General features: G+C 47.8%; 2 protein-coding genes across 4 annotated transcripts in view; one reads left to right on the top strand and one right to left on the bottom strand.

The window, feature by feature from the left end:
• Positions 1-17,331, bottom strand: part of LOC140408523 (5'-3' DNA helicase ZGRF1-like) — a 139,440-nt gene extending 122,109 nt beyond the window's left edge. For both annotated transcript variants that reach the window (XM_072495876.1, XM_072495877.1), the window contains exons 1-6: positions 17,209-17,331; positions 14,283-14,371; positions 13,947-14,027; positions 2,555-2,614; positions 2,215-2,400; positions 38-1,589 (exon numbers count right to left, since the gene is read on the bottom strand). In XM_072495876.1, the coding sequence (XP_072351977.1) occupies positions 38-1,589; positions 2,215-2,400; positions 2,555-2,614; positions 13,947-14,027; positions 14,283-14,303 (1,900 nt within the window). In that variant the 5' untranslated portion in view covers positions 14,304-14,371; positions 17,209-17,331. The remainder of the gene's footprint in view (positions 1-37; positions 1,590-2,214; positions 2,401-2,554; positions 2,615-13,946; positions 14,028-14,282; positions 14,372-17,208) is intronic.
• A 15-nt stretch (positions 17,332-17,346) lies between these two features.
• larp7 (La ribonucleoprotein 7, transcriptional regulator) overlaps positions 17,347-23,359 on the top strand; it is a 42,181-nt gene continuing 36,168 nt past the window's right edge. The window contains exon 1 of one of the 2 annotated variants that reach the window (XM_072495878.1): positions 17,347-17,498. The gene's annotated coding sequence lies outside the window, so the exon portion shown is untranslated. Of the gene's footprint in view, positions 17,499-17,621; positions 17,789-23,359 lie in introns of those variants that run through there. The other variant, XM_072495879.1, reaches the window with a different exon arrangement.

Here is a 23,359-nt window from a genome sequence, read left to right as displayed (position 1 = left end):
AATAACTTCTAAATAAATTACAAATCAAAACTCTTACACCCAGCGGTTCTTCCCGGCCTATCATTTGGTTGTTCTAGACCCCTATTAATTGCAGCATCTTTAAAAAGTTTTTGATCATTTAGATTTTCTACGCTTTCAATTGCAGCATCTTTAAAAAGTTTTTGAACATTTAGCTTTTCTAAGCTTTCAATTGCTGTGCTATGTTCAGATAAAGATTTCAGCAGTGTGATGGTATCCCTCTGGGCAGGAAGACAGGAATATGCATCGGCATTTATTCTGCCTTCTTTTAGTTCCAATACAGGTTTCTCTCGAGCAACTGAAGACTGTTTCTCTGATAAAGATTCAGCATTTGGGACAGCTCTGGATTTAATTTCAGTTTGACACTTTCCATGCAAAATCTGATCTGAATCCTCTTCTTCAGTAACAAGGAATTGAGCTTCCAATTCGGGGTGTTTGGGTGATTGGGCATCTTTATGTAAGGAAGGAGGATGAATGGGTTGTGAAGAGCAATTACTGATGTTCAATGACGTTTGCGGTAACATTTCAATTTCACTTTCATACAAATCATTCTTCCCCATTTCATCCAGATTAAATTCACCAAGCAGATCAAAGTTTACATCAGTAAAATTGTTAGTATCCACAGTGTCTGATTCCATTGACATAACAGAATTGTTCGAATGCTCATCATCAGCAAGAGAAAACAACCTCCTAGATGGGCTATTTGCTTCAACAGAACATGTGTTTGCTTTGCAAACACTATTGTCTAATGTTTCTCCAAGAGAAGTAGTCGTGCAAGTCCCCGGAGTTACAACCTGTACATTCGCTGCTGGAATAACTGAATCTTCCCTTTCCTCACACTGCTGCTGGATTGCTTGAATATTTTGGGAAGAACCCCCTCCACCTAAATCTTTGGACAAATTCACCTTTGAAGTATGATCTGTCAGGAAAGTAGGCAATTCTGTACTACAAGACTCTATCAATCTGGAATTGGTATTCTCACCAGGGTAATCATCACGAGGATCAAAACCGCTTTCCCATTGCTGGCCAATGGCATAAGTACTGCCAAAGTCAACCAGTGGCTGCTGTGGCTTAAGTTCAAAGGTTTTAAAAACTTGGCCGCTGGACATTGTTTCTGTGTCAAGTAGTGCTAAAATCTGAGCTTTGCTCCTTTTATTCTCACATATTAAGTTAGTACGGGAACAGACTCCTGGATTGGAGGTTAGTGCAGTAGACGGTGATATTCCTTTGTTGTAATCTCCATAACCAAATTTGCTATCTGTAGAATGAAAAGGTGCCATTCCTTCACAGTGCCTCAAGTATTTATAATGATTCAGTGCTGGTGTAGACGGTAATGATAAGCTGGTTGTAGTTTCTTTTGCTGGCTCTTTCCTGTATGTACAAGAGGAATCTTCAGAAAGAGGAGCAGAGCAAGTTAATGTTTCCTCTGCACATGCAGTTGAAAAAAGTGGTGAAGTAGCATAAAACTGAGGGAGTGAAAAGTTCGGTTTCGGGGATTTAGTCATTGCACATGTTGTATCATTCTCCTCTGTTGTTGGTTTCTTTGGTATCTCCCGTGGTCCTTGGAAGCCCTGTAACATTGACATGAAAAACAATTACAATATATACCCAATATGATATGTCTGGGCCGATGCCGGTGTCAAATGGGTGCCGCGGGTCTGCGCATGCAAGGTGGCTCCCTTCTCCGCGCCGGCCCCGAAGCAACATGGTGTAGGGCTACAGGGGCCGCCGCAGAGCAAAAGAGGCCCCCAGCCCGAGAGACCGACCCGCCGATCGGTAGGCCTCGATTGCGGGCTAGGCCACAGCGAAGGCCACCCCCGGGGTCGGACACCCCCCCCCCCAACCACCACCAGGCCGCCCCTGGATGGTTGCACGGCGATGTGCCACCAGGTAAGACCACACTTGGACGGCGCCGGTGGGAGTTTTTTTTTTTTAAATGGCCGCTCGGCCCATCTCGGGCGGAGAATCGGCGGGGGGCCGCATAGAATGGCCCCCGACAGGCGCCGCGCCGTCCAGGCCGGCGGCAATTCTCCGCTCTCCGGAGAATCGGCGGACCGGCATCGCACGATTCACGCCCGACCCAGCGATTCTCCGGCCCGGCCTCGGCTGAGAGAATCCCGCCCAGAAACATGTGGATGTTTAAACGCACCAAAGCACATTTAATAATTACAGAATGACATCAGATTTATTACATACAGTGTGCTTCCTTTTTAGACCCACAGGCAAGTGGTACCGAGTCAGTTTTGCAGGCATTATATTAGATGGGACGAGTTTTGTAGCCTCCTTCTGACCAGAGCATTTAGTATCCTCTTTCTCAGATGTTTTTTCTTCTTCCACAGTAATCAAATAGCGATCACTTTCAAAGTCACGGCCTGATTGTATCTATCAGTACAGAAAACAATATTAATCAATACTAAAATCATTGATGCAATGGCACTGATCATTTTTGAAAAAGGTAAATCAAGTGCATGCTCATTATTCTCTTGATACAAGATATCAATAATGGGAGAAAAAATATTCACTGAATATACATTACCTCTTCAAATTTGGCATATATGTGATCCAGACAGAGGCCTTTATCGTCATACAAAGTTGCCTAAAAGTTAACGAGATGAAAAATAAAACTTTCTTTGCCCTCCAAAATTTCACCACTCCCATTTCAATACAGGATTGGATATATTAGAAAATAATAATCCAGTCAAAAAACACAAATAGAAGTAAACCATGAAAATAAGGAGAGCTTGAATTGAAGACACAGAAGTATTTCTTGCTAACATCATGTACCACATAAAATTATAATACAGCACCTGTATTATGAGATTTCAGTAAATGTCAGAACTGAAGGAATCATGCATCCATAATTTAGGAATTGCTGTCCAACAGATTATCGCTCATGAAAGATCATATTCTGATGAAGATCAAAATACTGACCCATCTTTCTTGTTTCAAATGCAAAGAGATTTTTTATTTCCTACTATATATACTGGCTATATATTATATCACAAAGTTGTAACAGGTTTGTTAAAATCCAGTGAGGACCAGCATGTGCCTTAATCAACAATTCCTTCTTAACGTTGGTTCAGTCAATGGTTCATATTATTACTCATAGTCGGGAATATGCATCCTTTTAACGTCGTGAGGGGCAACACGGTGGCGTAGAGGTTAGTACTACTGTCTCACGCCACCGAGGACCCGGGTTCGATCCCAGCCCCGAGTCACTGTCCAAGTGGAGTTTGCACATCCTCCTCGTGTTTGCGTGGGTCTGACCCCCACAACCAAAAAAGATGCGAAGGGTAGGTGGATTGGCCATGCTAAATCGCCCCTTAATTGGGAAAAAAGAATTGCGTACTCTAAATTTATTTGTTTTTAAATCCTTTTAACATTGTGACTCTTGCTATTATGCCTTTTGAAATTTAAATGTATTGATGAAATCAGCCTCTCTCTTCATTGAATTCAGCGATCAGAGATTTTTAAAGTACTATATTTAAGCATCAGTGAATACCAGATTGTTACATTTATTTATTTACTTTTTCAATCTTTAAATAAGGAAAAGGAACTTTTTTCAAAACAAACCAAGGGATAAGCAACAGGAGAGTCCAATAATAAATCAATCTTTTTTTGAAAAAAATATTTGTATTAACCTTCTTCAATTTATAAAGAAAGAAAAAGAAACATCAATAAAAACAGTAAAAGAAAACAAGCTAAATTATATAACTCCCCTCCCACAATAAAGGACGCCCCCAACAATTAACATAGCTTCCCCCCCACACAGTAAGAACAAGCTCGCTCTTGCCCCTTCACACACCACCACGAGCCCCACCACACCACCACCCCCAGCAGCCAACAGCGATCAACACTTTTGAGGTAGATGATAAACAGTCTCCATCTCCTTCATAACCCTTCAATTGACCCCCCTCGCAGTGTATTTGATCTTCTCCAGGTACAGAAATTCCATTAAGTCACCTCGCCAAGCTGAGTCACTGGGCGACGTTGCCAACGTCCATCCCAGCAGAACTCACCTCCGAGCAATCAGCAAGGCGAAGGCAAGGACATCTGCCCCTGCACTCGTCCACAGTTCCAGCAAGTCCGATACCCAAAATATGGCGACTAAGGGACAGGATTCCAACTCGATGTTCAGGATCGGCGACATGGTGTTGAAAAAGGAGACCCAAAAACCCACAAGTTTGCGACAGGACCAAAATATGTGCATGTGACTAGCTGGCCCCGAACAGCGCTCGCACTTTGTGGTATTATCAGGTATTACAGTACCCAAGAGGCTGAAGACCATTGGTTAAACCTAGGAGCTTACCATTGGCTGTTGGTATGTAGCTCCGCCTTGACAGGCAGGGTATAACAACCGGTGCCATCCCAGCAGTCCTCATTTTCTGTACCGAAGCTGCTGGGGAACAGTTCTAGTCGATTAAAGCCTTCAGTTATGTTACAACCTCGTCTTTAATTGTAATTGAGCGTGCATCAATTTAATCGACTAGACTTAAGCTGAAAGGATGGATCTCTGAATCAAGCCGGAGTGTCTACAACTCAGCCCCCACGCGGAGAACTCGGCGGTGATATTTAAGCACTGGCTGGTGTGCTTTAAAGGCTACCTCGAGACGGCCAGAGGCACCCCCTCAGGAGAACAGAAACTGCATCTCCTACACTCGAGGGTAAGCCCTGGGATCTACACCCTCATCGAGAAGGCGGAGGACTTCGATGCTGCGATCGAACTGTTAAAAGGACATTATATCCGCCCTGTAAACCAGGTCTACGCACGTCACCTGCTTGCAACTAGACGGCAAAGCCCCGGGGAATCGTTGGAGGAGTTCTACCGTGCACGACTGGTGCTGGGCAGAAACTGTGGCTGCCCGCAAGTTCCGGGGAGCGAGCACACGGAACTTCTAATCCGGGATGCCTTTGTAGCAGGTATGAGCTCCTCAGAGATCCGCCAAAGACTCTCAGAAAAAGACACCCTGGGACTTAGAGAGTCCCAGGCAGGGTCCATGGATGTTGCCTCCAGAAACGCGCAGTCCTATGCGCCCGACCGCGCGGCAGCCCCCTGGACTGAGTGGCATCCCGCAGCGGCAGCCCCACAGACCTTCCCCGTGACCCCGCAGGCCGGCGCTGTAAGACGGCCTGCTAACTCCATCGGGACCCGCTGTTTCTTCTGCGGACAGGCGCTGCCTGGCCCACACCTCCACCTGCAAAGGGTACGGCAAGAAGGGCCATTTTGTGGGGGTCTGCCAGGCACGAGCCATGGCCGCTGTCTCCAGCGACTCCGGACCGCCGCAACCTTCCCTTTGGGCCCCAGGCGGCCAGCACTCACCGCCACCCCCGCATCCGAGGGCCAAGTCTGACCCACGAGCGCGGCCATCTTGCCCCTCGGACACCACGCTGGACGGATGGGCGCTGCCATTTTGTCCATCCCCGACGCCATTTTGTCCATCCCCGACCACCATGTGCGACCCATGGGAGACGCCATCTTGGATGGGGCCCCAAGCCCCCAGCACGGCCGACTACACGCTGCCCGATCATAACCCGCAACTGCTCCATCTGGCCTCGGTGACGCTGGACCAAAATCGACCTCGGACACTAGCAACAGCAACGACGATGGTCTTGCCTGATCGACTCTGGGAGTACGGAAAGCTTTATACACCCCGACACGGTAAGGCGCTGTTCACTTGTTACGCATCCTGTAAACCAAAGAATCTCCCTGGCCTCCGAATCACACTCGGTGGAGATAAAGGGGTTCTGCCCAGCAAACCTCACTGTCCAAGGCAGGATATTCAACAAGTTCTGCCTTTATGTCCTGCCGCACCTCTGCGCGGCTACACTCCTGGGGTTGGACTTCCAATGTAACTTGCAAAGCCTGACCTTCAAATTCGGTGGCCCTATACCCCCCCATACTGTCTGCGGCCGCGCGACCCTTAAGGTCGACCCGCCTTCCCTGTTTGCGAACCTCACCCCGGATCGCAAACCCGTCGCCACCAGGAGCAGACGGTACAATTCCCAGGACCGGACCTTCATCGGGTCAGAGGTCCAAAGGCTACTGAGGGAAGGGGTCATTGAAGCTAGCAACAGTCCTTGGAGAGCTCAAGTAGTGGTGGTAAAGACCGGGGAGAAACATAGGATGGTCACTGACTACAGTCAGACTATCTACAGGTTTACGCAGCTGGATGCGTACCCTCTGCCCCGCTTTTCCGACCTGGTAAACAGGATCGCGCAATACAAGGTCTTCTCCACGGTGGATCTCAAGTCCGCTTACCATCAGCTACGCCTCCGCACTAGTGACCGCAAATACACTGCCTTTGAAGCAGATGGGCGGCTCTTTCAATTTTTAAGGGTTTCCTTTGGTGTCACTAATGGGGTCTCAGTCTTCCAACGGGAGATGGACCGAATGGTTGACCGATACGGCTTACGCGCAACATTCCCGTATCTTGATAACGTCACCATCTGCGGCCATGACCAGCAGGGCCACGACACCAACCTCCGAAAATTTCTCCAGACCACAAAAATCCTTAACTTAACGTATAAGAAGGATAAATGCGTATTTAGCACCGACCGCCTAGCCCTCCTCGGCTACATGGTGCGAAATGGAGTTATAGGCCCCGACCCTGAACGCATGCGCCCCCTTATGGAATTCCCCCTACGGCACTGCCCCAAGGCCCTGAAGCGCTGCCTCGGGTTTTTCAGTTATTACGCCTAGAGGGTCCCTAACTACGAAGACAAAGCCCGACCCCCAATCGAGTCCACAACATTCCCCCTGTCGACAGAGGCCCGCCAGGCCTTCAGCCGCATCAAAGCAGACATTGCAAAGGCCACGATGCGCGCCAGCGACAAGTCCCTACCCTTCCAGGTCGAGAGCGATACGTCCAACGTAGCTCTGGCCGCCACCCTCAACCAAGCGGGCAGACCCGTGGCCTTCTTCTCCCGTACCCTCCATGCTTCCGAAATTCACCATTCCTTGGTCGACAAAGAGGCACAAGCCATAGTAGAAGCTGTGCGACATTGGAGGCATTACCTGGCCGGCAGGAGATTGACTCTCCTCACTGACCAACGGTCGGTGGCGTTCATGTTCGATAATGCACAGCGGGGCAAGATAAAAAAACGATAAGATCTTACGGTGGGGGATAGAACTCTCCACCTACAACTACGAGATCTTGTACCGTCCTGGGAAGCTAAACGAGCCTCCCGATGCCCTGTCCCACGGCACATGTGCCACCGCACAAGTAAATTGCCTCAGAGCCCTCCACGAGGACCTCTGCCACCTGGGGGTCACTCGTTTTTTCCACTTCATTAAGACCCGCAACCTGCCCTACTCCATCGAGGAGGTCAGGACAGTCACCAGGGACTGCCAAATCTGCGCGGAGTGCAAACCGCACTTCTACCGGCCAGAGAGGGCGCACCTGATAAAGCCTTCCCGTCCCTTTGAACGCCTCAGCATGGGCTTCAAAGGCCCCCTCCCCTCCACCGACCGCAACACGTATTTCCTGAACGTGATTGACGAGTACTCCTGGTTCCCATTCGCCATCCCCTGCCCCGACATGACCGCAAACACCGTAATCAAGACCCTCCAGGGTATCTTGACACTGTTCGGGTTCCCCGCGTACATACACAGTGATAGGGGGTCCTCCTTTATGAGCGACGAACTGCGTCAATTCCTGCTCAACAGAGGCATTGCCTCAAGCCGGACGACCAGTTACAACCCCTGGGGAAACGGGCAGGTAGAGCGGGAGAACGGAACGGTCTGGAAGACCGTTCTACTGGCCCTGCGGTCCAGGAATTTCCCAGTCTCCCGCTGGCAAGAAGCCCTCCCGGCGGCCCTCCACGCCATCCGGTCTCTGCTCTGTACAACCACCAATCAGACACCTCATGAACGTCTCCTTGTCTTCCCCAGGACGTCCTCCGGGACCGCGCTCCCAACCTGGCGAGCAACACCCGGACCCATCCTGCTTCGGAAGCACGTGCGGGCGCACAAGTCGGACCACCTGCTGCACGCTAACCCCCAGTAATCCTACGTGGCGTTCCCTGACAGCCGGCAAGATACAGTCTCCCTTCAGGACCTGGCGCCCGCCGGAACCCCATGCGCACCCGAACCATTAGCACCCCCCCCTCCCCCACAGCACCTCACTGGAGGGTCAGTCCTCCCGCCACTCCTGCCTAGGCCCTCCCACCCACCGACGCCCCCTACCCCCCTACAGGCGCCCCCCTCTCGGGCCAACAGTTTGCCCCACCAGCGCCGTCTAGGGGTGACGAAGCTGCCATGGAGGCTGACGCCATGCTCCCGGAGTCGCAGACGCCCGGACCCCCACCAGAATCACCACCGAAGCCCAGACGATCCAGGAGGACGACCAGGCCACCCGACCGACTGATTGTTTCACTGTAACTGTAAACGAACACTGAATGTATGTATCCTCCACGCTTGTAAATATTCTCGACAACTCTGTAAGGAGGTATCACAGTACATCCGTATCTGATCATACCATGTTAGATGCAATTGTAACCACTGCCCACCACCTCCGTTGGACTCTTTTTTAACAGGGGGTGAATGTGGTATTATCAGGTATTACAGCATCCACATCCTTCCTATAATGAGGTGACCAGAACTGGACACAATATTCCAAGTGTGGTCGAACTAGTTTTATAAAGCTGCAGCAAAACCTCGCGGCTCTTAAACTCAATCCCCCCGTTAATGAAAGCCAACACACCATACGCCTTCTTAACAACCCTATCAACCTGGGTGGCAACTATGAGGAATCAATGTACGTGGACCCCAAGATCCCTCTGTTCCTCCACACTTCCAAGAATCCTGCCTTTAACCCTGTATTCAGTATTCAAATTCGACCTTCCAAAATGAATCACTTCACATTTATCAAGGTTGAACTCCATCTGCCACTTCTCAGCCCAGCTCTGCATCCTATCAATGTCCTGTTGTAACCTGCAACAACCTTCAACACTATCTATAACTCCCCCAACCTTTGTGTTATCGGTAAACTTACTAACCCGCCCTTCCACTTCCTCATCCAAGTCATTTACCTAGCGAAGGGCCTCACTCCTTCAAAACAGGCCCCAGCTTCCCCTTCCATTTGGCTTTCATCCCTTCAATCGAGATAGAGTCCTCTGCCAGAATCCACCCACATGTACCGGACGTACTACCCTCTTCTAACATTGCGCACAAAAGGATCCTGTCGATCAAGCAAGATGGTGTCACCACTGGAATGCCAGGAATGTTTGTCGAACAAAATTTTGTACCTGAAGGTACCTAAACAAATCCAAGCCCGAGAGCCCAGACTTCCCTTTCAGTTCCTCCAGGCTGTCAAACCGCCCCTCTCGGAGTAGATCACATAATTTGTCCAGCCCCTTCTCCTTCTCAAATGTTGCATCCAATCTCGTTAGCTTGAACAGGTTAGCACAAACGGAAGCCGGCCTTGATACTGACCCCAGTTTAAAATGTTGATTGAGTTGCTTCCATATTTTGTTTATAAATTTAAAGTACCCAATTCATTTTATTTCCAATTAAGGGCAATTTAGCGTGGCCAATCCACCTACCTTGCACATCTTTTGAGTTACGGGGGTTAGATCCATGCAGACATGAGGCGAATGTGCAAACTCTACATGGACAGTGACCTGGGGCCGGAATCGAACCCGGGTCCTCGGCGCTGTGAGGCAGCAGTTCTAACCACTGCGCCAACGTGACGCCCTGCCTCCATATCTTTAAAGTGGAGACAACCACCAGGTTTGACTTGTACTTTGCCGGTGTGAATGAAAGAGAAGCCATCACCAGTGCACCCAAACTGGACCTCCTGCACGACCCAGGCTCCATCTGCACTCTGGTAGAGACCCCGGGTCCCCACACCAGTCCAACACCTTCTCTGCATTAGCAGTACAGTATTACCTGCCAGGGAGAAAGGAAGGTTGTAGATCAGATTTGACCTTGCTCGGTAGGCTGGTAGAATTCAGCTTCCAGAGGCGGCCCAATCTTAAGCCACCTGGAACCCAGATAACAGAAGCTAGACCTGACCAAGTGAAAAGGCAGTCTCCCCAGGCCGCCTCCATTCCCCTGGGTGTTGACTGGAAAATACTCGCTCTTCTCCAGATTTAATTTGTATCTGGAAAAGAAACTGATGCTCTTCAGTATTCTCATTATTCCCCCAAAGTGGTCACTGGGTCCTTCACATATCACAAAAAACTATCTGCATACAGAGACACCCGATGTCCCACTCCACCCCCAATCATCCCTCTCCACTTGTCCGAAGCCCACAGGGCAATGACCAATGATTCAATCGCTAATGCAAACAGGAGGCGAGTCATAAGACACTCATCCCCCTGTGCATCTGAAAAAACTCAAACTCATAGTATTTGTACAAATTCTGGTCAAACGATCCTTTTACGGTAGACGTATCCATGACACAAACCTGGGGTCCAACCCAAACTTCTCCAAAACCGCAAAGAAGTACCTCTACTCCATTCTATCAAACGTCTTTTCAGTATCTCATGACACAATTATCTCCAGCTGCGGCCTGGCCGCTGGGGTAAGAACAACATTCAGGAGGCACCGCACACTGGCCGACAATCTTCGGCCCTTTACAAATCCCTTCTTGTCCTTCCCAAGGACTTCCGGGAGACAGGGTTCAATGCTAGAACCTTAGCTAATAGCTTAGCGTCTACATTAAGCAGTGAAATAGGATGGCACGACCTCCATTCCATGGGATCTTTGTCCTTTTACAGTGGAAGGGAGATGGATGTCTGCCAAGTGTCACAGGAAAGGAACCTAGGGCCTAAGAGTAATTAAACATCCCCATCAGTAGCGGAACCAGCTGGTCAGCAAACTCCTTGTAAAATTCCACCGAGAACCCATCAGGCCCTGGTGCCATCCCTGTTTGCATCTGCCCTATAGGTATTCGGACCTCGTCCGGACCCAACGGCACCTCCAACCCTTCCCGCATTTCCTCCCCCACCTCAGGGAACACCAAGCCCTTTAAAAATCATCTGCGACTCTTCCTCTGGCAGCTCCGACTGTAAAGCCTCTCATAAAAGGTCCAAAATATCCCGTTCACTTTATCTGGCGGTATACCAGCCTGGCTCCAGAGTCCCTGATCTGGATAACCTCCCGAAGGTCTGTCTGCAGCCTTAGCTGGTGAGCCACGAGATGGCTAGCTTTCTCCCCATATTCATAGGTAACCCCCTCAGGCACCGCAACCAGCGCACTACTCTATCAGCAGGTGTCCCATGTCTCCCCTCTTGTTTGCATTAGTTTTGTCCTGCTTGCCAGGAGTTCTGGGGTTGGGTCACTTGAGTATCTACAGTCCACTTCCAAAATGTCATCAACTTACTTCTGCTGCTCATTCCTAGACTCCCTGTCCATGTGGGCCTTGTACAATATAATCTCCCCTCTAATCACCGCCTTCTACGTCTCCCATAGAATATAGGCCGGAACCATCCCATTCCCGTTGAACTCCATGTACTCCTGAAACCCACCCGCAAAACCCCACATCCGCCAAAAGCCCCACATCCATCCTGTGCGCTACATCTGGCCCGCCTCCAGCACTAAACCTACGAAATGCGGAGCATGGTCGGAGACGACTATAGCCGAGTATTCCACCTCCCTCAGCCTGGGAAGAAGAGACAGTACACATCTTGTGTACTGGGGAAACAAGAACTCCTTACCCCCAGTGTGCAGAAACCGCCACGGATCCACTCCCCCTGCCTCCTTCATAAACACCAACAGTGTCGTTGCCACCCCCAAAGGGGCCAAAGACGCGGGTTTAGGTCAATCGAGTCGCAGATCTAAGACACAATTTAAATCTCCCCCCCCAAAAATCAGTTGATGAGTATCTAGATCCAGCCGCCTTATAAACATCACATCATGCCAATTCGGGGCATTCACGTTTACCAAGACCACCGACTTACCCTCCAGCATACCTGTAACCATCACATACCTACCCCACTGACCGTCATCACCCTTCCAATAATAAACAAATCGAAAACTAATCTAAACTGACAACAATCTCACAACAATTTCAACTCAAAACCGACTCTCTCATTCTCTCTCTCCCTGCTGTTTCCATCCCCCTCTCTGTAACCTTCTCTCGCTGGTTAGAATATTCACTTTCTCCAATCTCTCTCGCTGTCTAGAATATTCACTTTCTGCAATCTCTCTCTCTCTGTCTAGAATATTAATTTCTACAATCTCTCTCTCGGTGGTCCTTTTTCTACCCGATTTTATCCGAACGTCCTTTCCTGCATTCTGTTCACCAGCCCAGTGTTTAATGATTCTATACTAACCGTCAATTTGTTGAATGGTGAAACCTCTGTGAATAGTTTAAATGTCTAATACAACCAAACTCCAGTTTATAAATTTGTTCTTAAGGGAAAATTAGATATGTTTAACGATGTTTTGCCTAAAGTCGCACGTCTCAGGATAGCAACTAAAATGTTATGTGAGACTTCAGTTAATATCATAGATTCCAATGTTAACATCTTAGATTTGATTCACCACCTGTGTTAAGTGATCTCAACTGAGATGGCCGCTCTTACGTTGTAACTGACCTTGATGTTTACTATCCAGGGCAGCACGTGCCGCAGTGGTTAGCACTGGGACTACAGTGCTGAGGACCCAGATTCGAATCCCGGCCCTGGATCACTGTCCGTGTGGCGTTTGCACATTCTCCCAGTGTCTGCGTGGGTTTCACCCCCACAACCCAAAGATGTGCGGGTTAGGTGGATTGGCCATGCTAAATTGCCCCTTAATTGGAAAAAATGAATTGGGTACCCTAAAAAAAAATTTTTTTAATGTTTACTATCCAGCAATACCTGCTGGAAGAGTTTGGGCCCAACTTGGAATTGTAACTGCAAAAAGAGTTGGTACTTTCAGAGGGACATGTAGGAAAGGGTAAATAATAAAGGAAAAAGGAAAACCACAGTATACTGCCAATTCAATAATATTTTTAATAATGAAAGAAAGGATTGTTTCTATAAAACTTTCAATCTAAATCAGTAACTAGAAAATTTCCAATCTATTTGTCCACACAGCACTAAAACAAAATGCCCAGAAGGTAAATTAAACTATCATAACTGAACATTACTTGCATTTACAAAAGTTACATCTTATAGGTGTTAAGGGTGAGGCGTTTTCAGAACCCCAAAATGTATCATGGAGTTCAACCAACCTCCCCCTTTAATGTATTTGTTATTTTTCCTATGCACACGGCTTGTTCCCTAGGTGTGGGATTACAATTATGGACACGTGGGTTTTTAAACACAAAACAAGGTTTATTCCATGAACTCAACCTAACACCTTAAATAAACATTGGATCTCTTAACACCCCTTACTTCAAAGATAACTCCGAAAATATTACAACAGTAAATAATTCCTCAAAATGTTCCTTCAAACTTTCAAGAGACTTAACACCTTTAAACAGAATCACGTCAGGTTAAAGGCTTTACTATTATGAGTTTAAATCACCCAAATGATCCAGAGATAGTCTTTCATGGCAGAGATCACAGCAAATCCAGCTCACTGCAAAACACAGACACTCCCCAAGCTCTTTTCCACCAAACTGCAGCTCTCTGAAAACACAGACACACGCAAGCTCTTTTTCAAACTGCAGCTCTCTGGAAACACACAGACACACACAAGCTCTTTTTCAAACTGCAGCTCTCTGGAAACACACAGACACACACAAGCTCTTTTTCAAACTACAGCTCTCTGGAAACATAGACACACACAAGCTCTTTTTCAAACTGCAGCTCTCTGGAAACACAGACACACACAAGCTCTTTTTCAAACTGCAACTTCAAAATGGCTGACCTGACCTCAGCTCCACCCCTCTCTGACATCACTGTTTTCTTAAAAGGTACATTGCTTAAACATCCATGTCTTAAAAGGTACTCTCACATGACATAGGTCATATTTCGCCACTTGCTAACCAAACCTTATTTCCAAACGAACTGGTCTTTAAAACACCATCATGCCATTTCTTTGATTTTTTTGTTTTTTGATTTGTATACAGCACCTGAAATTGGGAAAAAACAAAACAAAGATTAACAGTGATGGATGTTCCTCACAGCATTCAACAGGTTTTTAACTCTGTAACATAGGTGAGTACATTTCACAATGATTGAAACCAATGCATCCAAGTGTGAGGCAAGAGTGGAGATAAACCTTAGAAGCTAGTCTTCTGCAACTGACATGTAATCTGTAAAAGCAAACTTAAAAATGAATTGCAACTCATCAAATGAACAAAAGCAGTAAAATTTGGTTTACTCACAACAAACTCGCGGCTAGACATTTTATTTTGTCTTTTCCAATAACCAGGTCACTTGCAGCACGGTTCATTTCCTTACTTAATCATATCTGCTGCAAATGAACAAAACAGGAAGTTGTGTGCATACATGTAACAATTATTTTATTGAAGAAAGGCTGACAAATGTCAGGTGTAAAACAGACCATTACACTTGTGAAATTAACTTTATTTAAGATGGGGCATACATTGTGGCTTGTAAGTCGATCTTTGAAATTTAGAAAATTCGTTCCAAAAATGGTGGTCGACTTATACGCCAAGGATAAAATGTTAATTAGCAGTGTGGATGGAGGCTTACTGTCGCTGGGACAGAAATCCTAGAACTCCCTCCCTGAAATTACTGGAACTGCAGTGGTTCAAGAAGGCAGTTCACCACCACGTTTTGAAGGGCAATTAGGGATGGGCAATAAATGCTGGCCTAACCAGCGACGCCCACATCACTTAAATGAATAAGAAATAAAATAATGTTTTCTCAAGTGCCTAATTAATCTGCTTATTAAATTCACCCAGAGTCACTTTGACTATAGCATCATCGTTAGGGTCCCTTTCTGATCAGATGTGACACTTAGTTTCATAATTAATCCTCAACAAAAAACGATCTTCCTCTCCATCCACTGAATTAAATATTCTATATTTTTGTATGATCTGGATAGTTTGTGCATCAATAAAATACTCCGATTTGATTACAAAACCACACAAAACATTAAGTAGGGCAACGTGCATATTTCCACTCTTTGTGAAGATTTTTTTCTCCATCAACCATCCACCTATTCCATTTGGCACAAACATAATCCTCGAATGGTTTGTTGATGCACACATTCAAAGACTGAATGAAGGATGTTAGACGTCCTAGTATAGTCAGGTCTTCAGATATCAAAGGCCTGACGGAGTATTCAACAGAGGGACTGAGGGAATAGCAGAGACAGGCGATGACCATCTCCAACAAGAGAAAGTTTAACCACTTCCCCATGATATTACCATTGCATCATCCCCCACTAATAACCCTGGGAGGTACCAGTAACCAGAAACTGAACTGGATCAGCATATAAGTACTACGACCATAAGAGTAGATATGACGCTAGGAATTCTGCGGTGGTTAACTCACTTACTGATTTCCAAAAGCCAGTCCACCACGAGTCAGGACGGGTGGAATACTCTCCACTTGCCAGGTGAATGCATTGTCTCCAGCAACACTCAAGACACTCGGCACCATGCAGGACAAAGCAGTCAGCTTGATCGGCTATCCACCACCGACACACACACAGTGACAGCAGGACATACCATAAGTTGCACTGCAGCAACTCACCAAGCCTCCTTTGACAGCACATTCCAAACCTCTACCAATTAGAAGGATAAAGGAAAGCAGATGCATAATCTGTAAATTTCCCTCCAAGTCACACACACCATCCTGAGTTAGAATTAAATCGCCATAACCTCACTGTTGGTTAAAATCCTGGAAATCCCTTCCTAATATAATTGTGGGTATTCATATGGAGTCTGCAGCATTTCAGCGGGATGGCACAGCACCACCTTCTCAAATGCTGGCCGTGCCACACATCTTTGGACTGTGGGAGGAAACCGGAGCACCCGGAGGAAACCCACGCAGTCATGGGGAAAACGTACAAACGCCACACAGTGACCAAGGCCTGAATTGAACCCGGGTCCCTGGCGCAATGAGGCAGCAGTGCTAACTGCCATGCCACCCATAATTTGTATTATATATAATTGGTAAAAGGACAAACTTGAATTTGTATAATGCCTTGCTAGGTCTTCAATAAATCCCAAATACTTCTGTCACACCATCACTAAAACCACCGACATAAGAAATAGCAGCAGCATTTTCCCCTCAAGCCTGCTTCGCCATTCAATAAGATCATGACTGATCTGATTAACTCCAAACATCTATCTCACTTAGTACTGGTTACATTCAATGACCTATAGCCGCCATTGCTCACTGGGCAGAGGCCAATGGTTCTCTGAGAGAAGAAATTCCTCACCTCCATATTAAATGGGAGGTCCCCTATTTTGAAACTGTGCCCCCTAGTTTTCCACCCATCCTAGGGGAAACATTCTCTCAGCACAACCACCCTCAGAAACCTATATGTTTCAATGGGATCACTTCCAATTCTTCTAAATTCCAATGGAGTTGATTATATTGTTTAAATTATGAGAAGCTGGGCAGCACCATGGCACAGTGGTTAGCACTGCTGCCTCACGGCACCGAGGTCCCAGGTTCGATACCGGCTCTAGGTCACTGTCCTTGTGGAGTTTGCACATTCTCCCCATGTTTGCGGGGGTTTCGCCCCCACAACCTAAATTGCCCCGTAATTGGAAAAAATTAATTGGGTATTTTAAATTTATGGGGGGGGGGGGGGGAATTATGAGGAGCTGGTGGTAGATGCAACTCCAGACTCACAGCAATGTGGTTGACACTTAACTGCCCCTCATAAAAAATGCTCAATTGGGGGTAGGCAATAAATGACACCCAAGTCGAATAAACTTTTTGTAAACCCATTTACAGGTAGCAAGGCCTCACGGGGAGTTAATGAAATGATATAATCTGGTTTTGGTGGTGTTGGGTCGGGTGGGGTTGTTGCCGGATACCCGAACGCCTTGTCACCTGTGAAGTACTCTTTACCCTGAATAACCATCCGAACAAACTAACTGGATGTCCTTTTTCCACAGGAGCCAAGTTTAAACGCCACAACCAATTAATTGTCGACCAACTCCTGGGATTTTATTCTGAAATCAAGGCGGCAGCAACATGAACGCCGGGGGGGGCGGGGGGGGTATCTGAACTCGGGTTGGGTTTAAACCTCGCTTGATGAACCCTGCCCTTCAGACACTTGACGAGAACACGGTCTGGCTGGAAGATCGCGCATTCCAAAATTACCATCTCCAATTCGCGCTCCCTGCCCTGAACGGCAATCAGAGAGGTCCCGGGCCGGGTGCTGGGACGACTCGGGTCCTAAATCCTCCAACTCAACCTCGAATCTTCCCGCTGCCGAGCGTCATCAAACCGCGACACGGTTAGCCAAGCGCCCGACGCACACCAACGAGAGAGGTCCAATTGAAAAGCCGGGGCACCTCCGCGCTTCGATCGGGCGGACAGAACAACCCGACCCAGAGTCGAAACGTTTTAAATCGACTTGCGGTCGGAAGTTGCAGAAATGGGATCGTAAGGTACTTTCCCTATGTGTGTGTGTGCGCGCGCGCGCGCGTAGAGTTGATGCGAACGGTGCAGCGTGTGTTGTCGTTTGCGCCGGTGCGTTGTGTTGCTGAACGGCTGAGGTTTGGAACGTTGTGCAGGCGGGGAGGACGCGGGTCCTTCCGGGTTTGCGCTCCGGGCCGCGTCCCTATGCCGTAGACACAGCGGCTGCTGCAGGAGCAGGAGGAGGTGGGGGCACAGCAGGGAGCTGAGCGCTGCAGACTACATCCGCTGAGGCATTTCGCAGGGTGTAAACACGCAGTGGGTAAGTCACAGCACCTTGGTATGCACCTGTCCAGACGGGGCATAAACAAAAGTAATATTCCCCCCAATATCGTGCCCACGATGACACCAACTCCACATATTTCGTTTGCATGATGTTTCACCGTTAGAATTACTTCACAACCGTGGCATGTTTTGTTTGAGGCTGGTTGCCGACCTTTCTGGCTTTTGGGGGTATAGGTGGGAAATGGTATAACGAAGGAGTTCAGGACCAAAACTAGAATCCATGATCCAGTAATTAGCCACCAAATTGGGATTTTTTTTTGCACTTGGGTTCATGTTGGTATCAACACAAATGGTATGCTTTCTGGTAGTGCTGATTGGCTAAATATTGGCCAGATGGGAAGGGGAACTTTAAACACTGCCATTATGTCCACCTCAGAGGGCAGACTGGACCTGATGGATTTCTCGGTCAAAAGGTAATGACACCTTCAGTGTAACACTCTGGTCTTCAGTATTGGCCTAGGATCATGTGTTCTGATCGCTAGGCGGATAGCTTAAACCCACAAACACCTCACTTTGAGGCGAGAGGATCACCACTCTGCCAAGATTGAGATGGTTAAACCAGTTTACCAGAACAGTTTAATGGCAAGACAGCTGAAAGTATTGATAGGAAGCTATGCTGATAGTCAAACCAGCTGTTCTGCTTAACTCCCAGATTTCAAGCTGTCAGTATCAAAGACCATGGGCGGGATTTTCCCAGTCCCGCGCTGGGCCGGAGAATCCCCGCAACGGCGCCACGGAGAATCTAAAACTAGGAGTCATGTTTCAAAATAAGGGTTTCCCATTGAGGACGGCGAAGAGGAGAGCTTATTTCTGAGGAGTGAGAGTCTTGGGAACCCTGTCCTAGAAAATCTGAGTCTTTGAATATTTTTAAGGCAGAGCTAAATAGATTCCTGGGGCGAAATTCTCCCGAAACGGCGCGATGTCTGCCGACTGGCGCCCAAAGCGGCACCAATCAGACGGACATCGCGCCGCCCCAAAGGTGCGGAATGTTCCGCATCTTTGGGGGCTGAGCCCCAACATTGAGGGGCTAGGCCGGCACCGGAGAAATTTCCGCCCCGCCAGCTGGCGGAAACGTCCTTTATTGCCCCGCCAGCTGGCGCGGAAATGACATCCCCGGGCAGCGCATGCGCGGGAGCGTCAGCGGCCGCTGACAGTTTCCCACGCATGCGCAGTGGAGGGAGTCTCATCCGCCTCCGCCATGGTGGAGACCGTGGCGGAGGCGGAAGGGAAAGAGTGCCCCCACGGCACAGGCCCGCCCATGGATCGGTGGGCCCCGATCGCGGGCCAGGCCACCGTGGGGGCACCCCCCGGGGCCAGATCACCCCGCCCCCCCCCCCAGGACCCCGTAGCCCGCCCACGCCGCCTTGTCCCGCCGTTCAAAAGGTGGTTTAATCCACGCCGGCGGGACAGGCAATTTATCGGCGGGACTTCCGCCCATCCGGGCCGGAGAATCGAGCGGGGGGCCCGCCAACCGGCGCGGCATGATTCCCGCCCCCGCCGAATCTCCGGTGCCGGAGACTTCGACAACTGGCGGGGGCGGGATTCACGCCAGCCCCCGGCGATTCTCCGACCCGGCGGGGGGTAGGGGAATGACGCCCCTGATGAGCAAGGGGGTAAAAGGATATCGGGGTTAGGTGAGAATGTGGAGTTGAGGTTACAATCAGATCAGCCATGACTTTATTGAATGGCAGAGCATGCTTGAAGGGCCAAGGGGTCCTTAATTTGTATGTCCGTATGTAAGTTGATTCAGTCATAACAGTGAAAATAGATTCAGTAATAAGAGTGAAAAGAGATTTGGATGAATACATTGGCAGGGCTGTGGGGGGAAAGCAAAGAGTGAGATTGGAGAGCTGTGTTTTCAGAACAGTGGCCCGAACAGCCTACTGTGCTGCATCATTCAAGGAGTTCTGGTAAAAGGTGTGAACTTATAGAATTGTTTTCTACGTAGTGCAGCATTCTGTGTTGCAATTCATGGTAGCCAATGGGTATTTGGAAAGCAGAATTTGGCATGAATGCCTTATTTTCTACTTTGTTATCTGTTTGTTTTCCTCCATCACAATTGACATTTGATCTGCATGTTGTTGGGTCTCTGTTTTCAGTCTTCCAGAAATGAGGGGAGGAAAGAGGTTGGCCAAAAGAGTCCTAGTCCCTTGACATGGGGCAGGAAAGTGTAGAACAAAAAGTAGCTGAACACACAGTGTAACTATCGACCTCTATGCACATAATGGTGAAGCCATATTAGTAACTGGTGGTTTATTCAACATATTTGGAGTGGATAAGTTGAATTGTTAATTTTTCTGGTATGTTTTTTTTTTAAAGTACAATTGAAAATGTAGGTATTTCCACCTCCCTTGGTCGACCAATATCACCGTATGTTTACAAGTCAGTATGTTTCCTGGCCTCTAGTAATGTTCATGTTCCAGGTACAAAGGAGAACTCACACATCAGCTCTTGCCTCTTATGGACAAAGTCTCTCAGTCTGATTTTTCTTTTCCATTAACTTCAATAGAAAATAAAATTGGGCCAATTCCATAACAGGAATAGACGTATGCCATTCCATCCCTCCAACTATTCCATCATTACTTTGATCATAACTGATTTGTGCCTGAACCCATCTACTTGCTTTATTCCATAGCCCTTTAATACTATGACCTAACAAAAATCTAGCAATCTCACCTGTGCACAGTATTGGTCTCCTTTATTTAAGGAAAAATGTAAATGTGCTATAAGCAGTTCAGAGAAGGTTTGCTGGACTCATAACAGGAATGGGCATGCTGTCTTGTGAGGCAAAGTTGGAGAGGTTAGGTTTGTATCCACTGAAGTTCAGAAGAGGTGACTTGATTGAAATCTTTAAGATGCTGAGGCGTATTGACGTGGTGCATGTGGCAAGGATGTTTTTCTTGTCAGAGAATCAAACCAGGGGTCACTTTTTAAAATAAAGGGTCACTCATTGAGACAGGAGGATAATTTTTTTCTGAATGTAGTGAGCCTTTGGAACTCCCTCAAAAGCAGTCGAAGCAGTTCTTTGAAGATATTTAAGGCAGAGCTAGATAGATTCTTGATTAACAAGATGCTGAGAAAGCTTATCGGGGGTAGGCAGCGATGTGGGGTTGAGGTTACAATCAGATCAGCCATGATCTTACTGAATGGCGGAGCAGGTTTGGGGCCATTCATACTTCTGCTCCTAAGTTGTATGTTCAGTTTTGAACATTTTAATTAACCTAGCCTCGATTTTTGTGGGGGTCCCTTGTCTTGAAGACATCTGGTATCATTCTGGTGAATTTGTAATCAACCTTTTCCAAAACCGTAAATCCTTCCGAAAGTGTGGTGTCCTGAACTGAATGCAGCTGAGAATATGCTATTGTGCGCATGTGTCCTACGCCTTTTGAGCCGCAGAACCCCGAGTGACCTCCCAAGAGCATCGGGGAACCTCAAGCATTCCCATAAATTTGGTGGCCCTTTTTTGTTTGCTCCAAAATAGTTGCAAACTCAGAGATCAAATGTAAACAAATCTTTCCCAACTATATGCATAATATTAGGAATTGCTGTGATGCTCACAATCACAAATACTTTTTTTTTTTTAATTTAATTTTAGAGTACGGAATTAAATTTTTCCAATTAAACGGCAATTTAGTGCAGCCAAACCACCTACCCTGCACGCCTTTTGGGCTGTGGGGATGAAACCCGCGCAAACACGGGGAGAATGTGCAAACCCCACACGGGCAGTGACCCAGAGCTGGGATCGAACCTGGGACCTCGGCGCCGTGAGGCAGCAGTGCCACCGTGCTGCGCCTTTAAAAAATGTTTTAATTGTTTTTTTTTTGGTATACATAACAAAATATAAATACAAACCAAACAATGAGAATTTTGCAAGGGAGCACCTAGGCCATACCCCTAAAGTTATTTGGATTTTTCACCGTTTCGTCTTTCCGTTCTTTTGTCTTTTCCTTGCCGCTTTTGCTGTGGCCATTGTGGTCCCCTGTGTATCACTCCCCGCCTGATTTCCCCTCTCTTTTCTCCCTCCTGGCTCCCATTGTTGTTGCTCCTGCCCCACCCTAGCTTCCCCTGGCTCTCTGTTGGGTTTGGTTGTACTTTCCTATTTCTCTGGACCCTCCACCTTGCCCTTCCCCCTTCTTCCCTTCTGTGTCGTGGCATCTCTCCCTTTGTCCTTGGCTATCTAGTTTTGGGCTACAAATAAGTCCTGGAACAGCTGAGTGAATGGCTCCCAAGTTCTGAGGACGCCCTCTTCCGACCCATGGATGGCGAATTTGGTTTTCTCCATTTGGAGAAATTCCGCCAGGTCGGACAGCCAGTCTGCAGCTTTAGGCGGCGCTGCTGACCGCCAGCTGAGCAGGATTCTTCAGCAGGTGATCAAGAGCACCCCCCCCCCCCCCCCCTTCCTTCATGAAGAGATTTGGCTGTTCCGATACCCCGAAGAATGCCACTCTCGGGCATGGCTCCACCCTCATCCCCACTACTTTGGACATTGCCTCGAAGAAGTACCCAGCAAGTCTGGGGCAAGACCCGAACATGTGGGCATGGTTGGCTGGGCCTCCTTTGCACCGTTCACATCTGTCCTCCACCTCCAGGTTCTGGTCAAATGAGCTCTATGTACCACCTTTAGCTGTGTTAGGCTAAGCCTTGCACATGTGGTGATAGAGTTGACCATGTGCAGTGCTTCACTCCAGAATCCCCACCCTAGGTCTTCCTCTCACTTCTCCCTTGTCACGTCCAGTTGTGTGTCAGCTCTCCCTATCAGTCGTCCGTGCATGTCGCTACAGTTCCCTTTGTTGAAAATATCTGCGCCCACCAATTCCTCTAGTAGTGACTGTCTTGGCAGTCGGTACATCCTTGTTTCTTTTTGTGGAATGTTTTTGAGCTGCAGGTATCTGAATTCATTGTCACCTGTTAGTTAGAATATTTCTGTCAGCTCATCAAGTGTTGTTACCCTACCATCAGTGTACAGATCTCTTACTGTCAGCGTCCCTCCGTCCTGCCTCCACCTTTTGAAGGAGGCGTCTGTGAGCGCAGGCGCTAACCTGTGGTTGTTGCAGATGGGAGCTTTGTCGGACATTTTGGTTAGGCCAAAATGTTGTCACACTTAATTCCACGACTGGAGTGTTGCCACCACCACTGGGCTGGTTGAGTGTTTCTTCAGTGGGGATTGGAGTGCCAGTAATGGCTGGGGCCTGGAGGGAGATGCCCTTGCAGGAATCCTCCTCGGTGAGCACCCACTCGGCTTCCAGCTCCTTTATCCACACCTTTATTCTTTCTGCTGTTGCTGCGCAGTGGTAGTGCTGCAGTTGTAAAGGGCCCAACTATTCACCGTATAAATGATTTAGATGAGGGAACAAAATGTAGTATCTCCAAATTTTCAGATGACACAAAGCTCGGTGGGAGGGTGAGCTTTCAGGAGGATGTAGAGATCCTTCAGTGTGATCTGGACAAGTTGAGTGAATAGGCAAATGAATGTCAGGTACAGTATAATTTGGATAAATGTGAGGTTATCCACTTGGGTAGCAACAACGGGAATGCAGATTATCTAAAT

The sequence above is a fragment of the Scyliorhinus torazame genome, chromosome 3, assembly GCF_047496885.1.
Source record: "Scyliorhinus torazame isolate Kashiwa2021f chromosome 3, sScyTor2.1, whole genome shotgun sequence".
NCBI lineage: Eukaryota > Metazoa > Chordata > Chondrichthyes > Carcharhiniformes > Scyliorhinidae > Scyliorhinus > Scyliorhinus torazame.
This window is presented reverse-complemented; position numbering and strand designations above follow the sequence as displayed.